We start from the raw sequence: 6,714 nt of genomic DNA, 5'->3' as shown, positions 1-6,714 counted from the left end.
ACATATTTTATCCCATGATATTATTTTTCCAAAACTACATCACAAATTCTCTCACTTGAATCAACAAATATAGTATTTAAAAATGCGTTTACTTCCTAAATAGACAATGTCAGTGACATTAACAACTCATTTGACTGATGGTGACGAGCACGTGGTCGCATTTGTTTATGGTTTGCTGAATTTGGAAGAGGCTCGAAGCTCCACTTACCCGCTGCAGACTCGTGAATCTGAGGTAAAACTTGGAGCAGACCCGCGGGGAACGGTGGTAAAAATAAGACTTTTATTTTGATTCTGGCGGACTGCGACACAGGAACTTCCGCCACAGGACTGCTGGTCAAGTGTTGCCATAACAGGCAAGCGGCTAGCGCTAATGTTTGCTAACTAATTAGCAGCTTAGGTGAGTGTTTTTTAATCCTGAAATTTCCTCCAAATTCAATTGAGCGGCGGTGTATGTTTGTCCTGTGGGTATAATGCAGAAACGACGGGTACAAGCGGGTTGTCATTGTCTTGTGGAAATAGTTGGGCCTTGTGTGTCAGCTGCTGGCTAACATCAACAAGCTAACTAGCTAGCAGCAATGGCGAGCTTTTGTAGCCAGCGACCCTGACACCGTTTGTTTACGTTAGCCGCGAGCTGGCTTTCTTCATTTATCGCTTTTAACAATGTACGTAGTCACCTGTCTGGGACACGGCGAGTGTGCGTTTGTTCAGGAGTGGATGGCCAAACCCGACCGGTGACATTTCAATGTTAATTTAGAGATGTGCGAGCGGTAATGTTGGTTAGCTCTTTGCGGCTGGTGGACATTTTCTGGATTCAACAAAGCTCGTCCTGTCAATAACTCCGGACTTTTTTTTCTTTGTTTAGTGGGACAGAGTAATGACACGATCCTACAACACGGCAGCTGCGGCTAAAATCCAAATCAATGTGTTGTTTTGTCATGTAATGAAATTATCTTCGGCGGGGTTGAGACGGGAGTAAACACCAGGCCGCAGATTACACTGTCTGTGTACTTTAAACACCACGCAGGCCTTCGATTTTAACACAATATCACCCTCCTTTATGCCTATTTTACAAGGACGTTGCTAGTTTATTCTCCCCCCCAACCTGTCCTGGTGAAATGATGCCTGTCTGGGGGGTTCTCACTCAGTATTGTTCCTCAGTGCCTGGTCCCACTTGTTCTAGAGGCAGCTGTGGGACAATCATGGGATTGTCTACATGTAAGCAGAATCCCGCAGGAAACCCGATCTGAAACCAGTCTGTCATCCTCTCGGTTTCACTGTAAGGTTAAACGTTTTATCTTATCGCGATATTTTGTAATGAAAGGCATCTATAATTTTATTGGGTGTTCACAAACCGATAAATGAAATGTTTATAATCACCTAAAATCTAAAATATTGTCCCATCTCAGTCAGCCAAGTGCTGTTATTGTTCTGTCAAAGATCTGAAGTGGACACACTCACTATAGAGGTACAGATACTGCTCTGTGCTAAATAGCTTGAATGGAAACTTGAATAAAAGTTTCAGGATATCAGTTGTACAGAAAATTAATGCAACTGCCATTTGATTATTTGGTTTTGTTTAACATGTGTCCTCCAGTTCATCATTTCTTTGTTATCAATTATCCTCTTCACCAACATATCGTACTTTTTATCTTTTGGACGCTGTTAGGCATGGTTACACGGACAGATCAATGACAAGATGTTAATTTATTTGTGTTAATATAACATTTTCTCCTAACTTTAGGTGTCATTGCCGTGTGAGTGTGAGTGTGTGTGTGTGTGCGTGTTCCAATCTGAACCATGGAACAGTGTGCGTGTGTGGAGCGCGAGCTGGAGAAAGTGCTCCATCGCTTCGTACTGTACGGCCACCAGTCCGAGGAGAGGCTCGATGAACTCCTGCGCAGCGTCTGCGAGATACGAGGGCAGCTGGTGGCTTTCGGTGAGAAGAAGAAACGATGCGTCTGCGCTCGCTCTTTTAAGTTTTGCAAGTGTTGCACATGATAGTGCTGATGCGCCCGTTTATCTCTCTGTACCAGGAGTACAAGATGCAGACTTATCCGTTCTATCCCAGACTATGGCCCAGTGTTGTAAGAACATCAAAGAAACAGTGCAGGTGTTGGCCTCACGGCATAAGGACATCCACGGCAGCGTGTCCAAAGTCGGCAAAGCCATCGACAGAGTGAGTACGAACCGCTTTGTGACAGTTTGACTCCCAGATGCACGTTTAATCGCTGGCTCGTTTGTGTGCAGAATTTTGATGCAGAGATCAGTGCTGTGGTGGCGGAAACAGTGTGGGACACCCCGGAGAGACAGAAATACCTGAGTGAGACGATTGTGGAACATCTTTACAGACAAGGGATGCTCAGTGTAGCAGAGGATCTTTGTCAGGTAAAGTTATTTTTAACTTTGCAGACTGTCATTTGTTTAAAATGTGCTTTAATGTTTCTTTTCTTCTCTTTTGCAGGAGTCGGGTGTAGTTATAGATATGAGTATGAAGCAACCTTTCCTGGAGCTGAACAGGATCCTCGAAGCTCTGAGGATGCAGGACCTCAGGCCGGCGTTAGAGTATGTTATTTTATTCATTTAAACTTGCACTTGTATTATCAGTCTTCTCCCAGGTGAATTCTGAGCAAAGGGTTGGAGAACACTGCATTTTGTGGATTCAGTCATTTGAAGTGTTTTTTAATCCTAAAGAGAAGTTCTTTGATTTTTCTCTCTGCAGCACCCGCACGCAGTAAAAAATTCTTAATGCTGTAAAATCCTGTATAAATGAAAAGAACATGTAGATGAAGAAGGGCTCTGTGACCACCTGTGCAGAGTCCATCTCTCCTCCCACGGTGTCCCTGGTCTGTTGGTCCCGTCAGTGTCTCCAAAGCGTTTGACTGTGCCCGTTTGCGTCTGTCTCATCAGGTGGGCTGTGACGAATCGGCAGCGCCTTCTGGATCTGAACAGCAGTTTAGAGTTCAAGTTGCACCGTTTGTACTTCATCAGCTTGCTCAGTGGAGGAATCAGCAACCAAATGGAGGCTCTGCAGTACGCCCGGCACTTCCAGCCCTTCGCCTCCCAGCACCAGAGAGGTGGGAAGTCCACTCTTTATATCAAACCACACAAACACACAGGAAGAATCTGGTGTGATGATATTAACGATAATTCATTTTATCTTTCAGGACTCTTAGATTTACCTGAGAAAAGCGCCTTGCTTTATTTTCCCATTTCCTCCTCCTGCAGATATCCAGATCCTGATGGGGAGTCTGGTGTACCTGCGTCACGGCATCGAGAACTCTCCATACCGTAGCCTGCTGGAGACAAATCAGTGGGCGGAGATCTGTAACATCTTCACCAGGGACGCCTGTGCTCTCCTGGGCCTCTCGGTGGAATCTCCGCTAAGTGTTAGGTCAGACCTGACGTCTGCGTCCACCGATGGCTCATTTCAACATTTATTTCAAAGGTCCAGTGTAAGACCGGCGGTATAGCGTTCAGAGCTAAACAGTGCTAATCCCTCGTCAATCCTTCCTCTGCAGTTTTGCGTCGGGCTGCATGGCCCTGCCGGTGCTGATGAACATCAAACAGGTGATCGAGCAGAGGCAGTGCAGCGGCGTCTGGACGCACAAAGACGAGCTGCCTGTAAGTAACTTCCACTGCATGCAGAGAACTTCTCACTGTGTCTCCTCTTTTGTTTCCCCCCATTCAACAATTCTGAATGTCTCCTGTACCTGCAGATTGAAATCGACCTCGGGAAGAAGTGCTGGTACCACTCTGTGTTCGCATGTCCGATCCTGCGGCAGCAGACCTCAGAGAGCAACCCCCCCATGAAGCTCATCTGTGGCCACGTCATCTCCCGAGACGCCCTCAACAAACTCACTAACGCTGGGAAGTAAGTCGGCAAATCATCACACTGTGAACATGAGTCTAGAGCAGGACTGTGGCTTGATTGTGACGTGTTGGTGTGAGGAGGCTCTGATCAGTCGCCGGCTGAAAGGATCCAGACTAACGGCCTGCTTTCCCCGCCGCCAGGTTGAAATGCCCGTACTGCCCCATGGAGCAGAACCCGTCACACGCCAAGCAGATCTACTTTTGATACCACAGGAGGATGAAGCGACCTGGAGATTTTTGCGTTTTCCGGGACCGTTTGCTGCGGCCCCCCGCCCCGCCCTCCCTCTGCCCCCGGCCCGCGGCGGCCCGTTATTGTAAGCATTAAGGTTTTGACCCCAGTGCTCCTCCGGACGGCCTCGTCCATCCTGTCTCCCACCTCGGACCCTCCAGCCTTGCGACATATACAGAGTTCAGCAGGGATCGATCTACCAACCATTTACAACAGGGAGAAGGGGGAGGAGGGGGGGTGTTCACACAGAAGCAGCCCACTATTGATCATCCATTGAAAGTCATTTGCGAATGCCTGCAGAGTTCTAGGCCTACCTTTTTAAAGTATGTAAGACTTTCTTTAGTATTTGTTTTATTTTTTCGGCTTTATCGACTGTTTGGCTGACTGCTTCTTTGTTTTTTTGTTATTGTTGTTGTTTTTCGACTGAAGCAGTTGAATGATTATGAATGGGTGAAGAGTGTGGGCATCTGGTGTGGATAAGCAGTTTCTGATTTCAGGATGGAAATAAACTTCTGTAACTCACGAGAAACCCACCGAGTCGCGGACTGTGTCGGAGGTCGATTATTTGCTGGCGAAGGGAGACGGTGGAGGTCTGCGTCGTGACCGTTCACCCCTTCGCTTTACTGTATTTAAGGCCTCACGTAGCTTGGCAGTCAGATGTCGGCTGATTTTGAATTTATCGGTGGTGGAAGAGCTTCTTTTTCTTCTTTTTGTTTTGTTTTCCTTTGGGACCGATGTCACCAGCAAGAGTTTCATCATCAGACAAGCCATTTGTCTTGTTCTATTCTATGTATTTAACAAACACACACACAAAAAAAAAAAAAGCAAGGAAAAATATATATATATACTACTGTGAAATGTGTTTTTGTTCCTGTTTTCCATTGCAACCACCAGAATGGCTCATGTAAAATAGCAGACTGAACATGCGTAATCGACACTACTGCGTAACCCTCTCAAGTACCGACTGGACGCCGTCGCCTCACTCTGTGCCACGCGTTGTGTACCCTCAGCTTGCACGCCATGTGATTTGGAGATGTAAATCGGTGTGACGGTAGCCGTATGGTCTGACTTTGCTGTGACTGTAGGCTTGTGGTTGAGCTTTACTTGTCGTGGACGGGGGAGTCCTCTCATTGTCATTGTGGCTGTTCGTTTTATTATATACTTAGAAGACGCCCCTGCTGCACAGCGTTGGCTTTCACTCCAGACTTTCTCAGAATAGCAGCGACATCGAAATCCGTACATTTCCTCAGGGCTCATTGCGACACCTCACAAACCATACATCGCATTTAGTATCAAATCTACATTTATATAAGGAGTCTTGAACAAAGATGACAGAATAGTCGACTATTGATAGTTTCAGGGGAGTTTCTGGAGTTTGTATATAATACTCAGTTTTTAATGTGTTTGCAAACACTTGGAGAAAACAAAAAAAAAAAAAAAAGGCTTGTCACAGCATCCAAGACATTTGGATGTGCAACACAGTATATTTAGATGGTCAGTACTAATAGTGCAAGTTCCTGGTGTCCTCTTGAAAATGTTGATGTCACCTCACAGCAGAGTGAGGCTAACTTTTTCAGCAAGCACTGCACCAGCATAGCTCACACTGACGTTGCAACATTACACTTTAATTTCACACCAGGTGAGTTAAGCTTCGTGTTCCGTGTGGAGTTTTCCACTGGGTTTCCTTTCTTTGGTTGACAATCATTCATTTCTCCTCTTTTTTTTTTTCTTCTTCCTGTTTTCTTTCTTTGAGCGTTCCTTCACACAGACCCGCTTCAGGCTTTGTACTTCTGTCTCATTAATTTTACTGAATGTTTGCATTTCTTGCTTTTGTGTGATATGCAACTTTTCTTGTAAATATTTACCCTCTAACATGTTTCATATACTTGCATCTGAAATTAAAATAATAATAAAAAAAGAAGTTTATACTCCAGTCAGTTTTAGAGGTTTGTACTCCCACGTATTGATTGCTGCCAAGCTTTGCTTCTGCCACACGGTGGCGCAGGTGCCACTGGGAGAGGTTGAACTTGAAACGGGTTAGACTGGCAGAAACACACTGAAGCTGTTACTGGATCTGAAGTCTTCGTGTCAGGAGCTGTGATGATGGCGTTCAGCGCTGCATCCCTCCCACAGAGCGGCAACATGCGAGAGGTAGGAATCTTCTCTCATCCCACAACAGCAAATCACTCAACCTCTCCGGAGCTGCGCGGTTATATTAAGCCCCAGTTTATATAATGTTTTAAATGCCAAGGTAAGAAGGGCCTCGTGAGTCAGCAGCAGCTTGTATCTGTTCAGATTATCACCCTGCTTTAAAAAAAAAAATAAATCAGCATTATGGGCCTGCATGTGTTCTCATTTTTGATCTGTACATAACTAAATGTACATAAAAATATATATGTATGTATACCTCTCACATCTGTGCGAATAGCATAGCACCTTCAGGTGAAAAAAAAAAAAAGTGTTAAATCTCATTTCCTGCCAGTTCATTCTTGGCATCCACTTCACATTTTTGCATTTGATGGTCTCCATAGAGATACTGTGTTTTTCCAGAGCAAACAGGGATCCTCCTGCGTTTCCATCCCGGCTGACCTTCCACCTCCCCGCTGCTGGTACTG

At 45.4% G+C, this 6,714-nt stretch overlaps 1 protein-coding gene across 1 annotated transcript; it reads left to right on the top strand.

Moving 5' to 3' along the window:
* Positions 1-258: 258 nt before the first annotated feature.
* Positions 259-5,565, top strand: rmnd5b (required for meiotic nuclear division 5 homolog B). Its single transcript, XM_030110164.1, has 10 exons — positions 259-397; positions 1,742-1,936; positions 2,034-2,176; positions 2,248-2,385; positions 2,462-2,562; positions 2,908-3,074; positions 3,226-3,391; positions 3,519-3,621; positions 3,717-3,871; positions 4,012-5,565. The coding sequence occupies exons 2-10, from the start codon at positions 1,798-1,800 to the stop codon at positions 4,073-4,075; spliced, it is 1,176 nt and encodes a 391-aa protein (XP_029966024.1). The 5' UTR covers positions 259-397; positions 1,742-1,797; the 3' UTR covers positions 4,076-5,565.
* The last annotated feature ends 1,149 nt before the right edge of the window (positions 5,566-6,714 follow it).

Source organism: Salarias fasciatus, chromosome 2 (assembly GCF_902148845.1).
Source record: "Salarias fasciatus chromosome 2, fSalaFa1.1, whole genome shotgun sequence".
In the NCBI taxonomy this organism is placed as follows: domain Eukaryota; kingdom Metazoa; phylum Chordata; class Actinopteri; order Blenniiformes; family Blenniidae; genus Salarias; species Salarias fasciatus.
This window is presented reverse-complemented; position numbering and strand designations above follow the sequence as displayed.

Coding starts and splice junctions, on each gene's coding strand:
- rmnd5b (XM_030110164.1), top strand. CDS start 1,798: ATGGAACAGTGTGCGTGTGTGGAGCGCGAGCTGGAGAAAGTGCTCCAT. Junction 2,177..2,247: donor TCGGCAAAGCCATCGACAGA/GTGAGTACGAAC, acceptor GTTTGTGTGCAG/AATTTTGATGCAGAGATCAG. Junction 2,386..2,461: donor TAGCAGAGGATCTTTGTCAG/GTAAAGTTATTT, acceptor TCTCTTTTGCAG/GAGTCGGGTGTAGTTATAGA.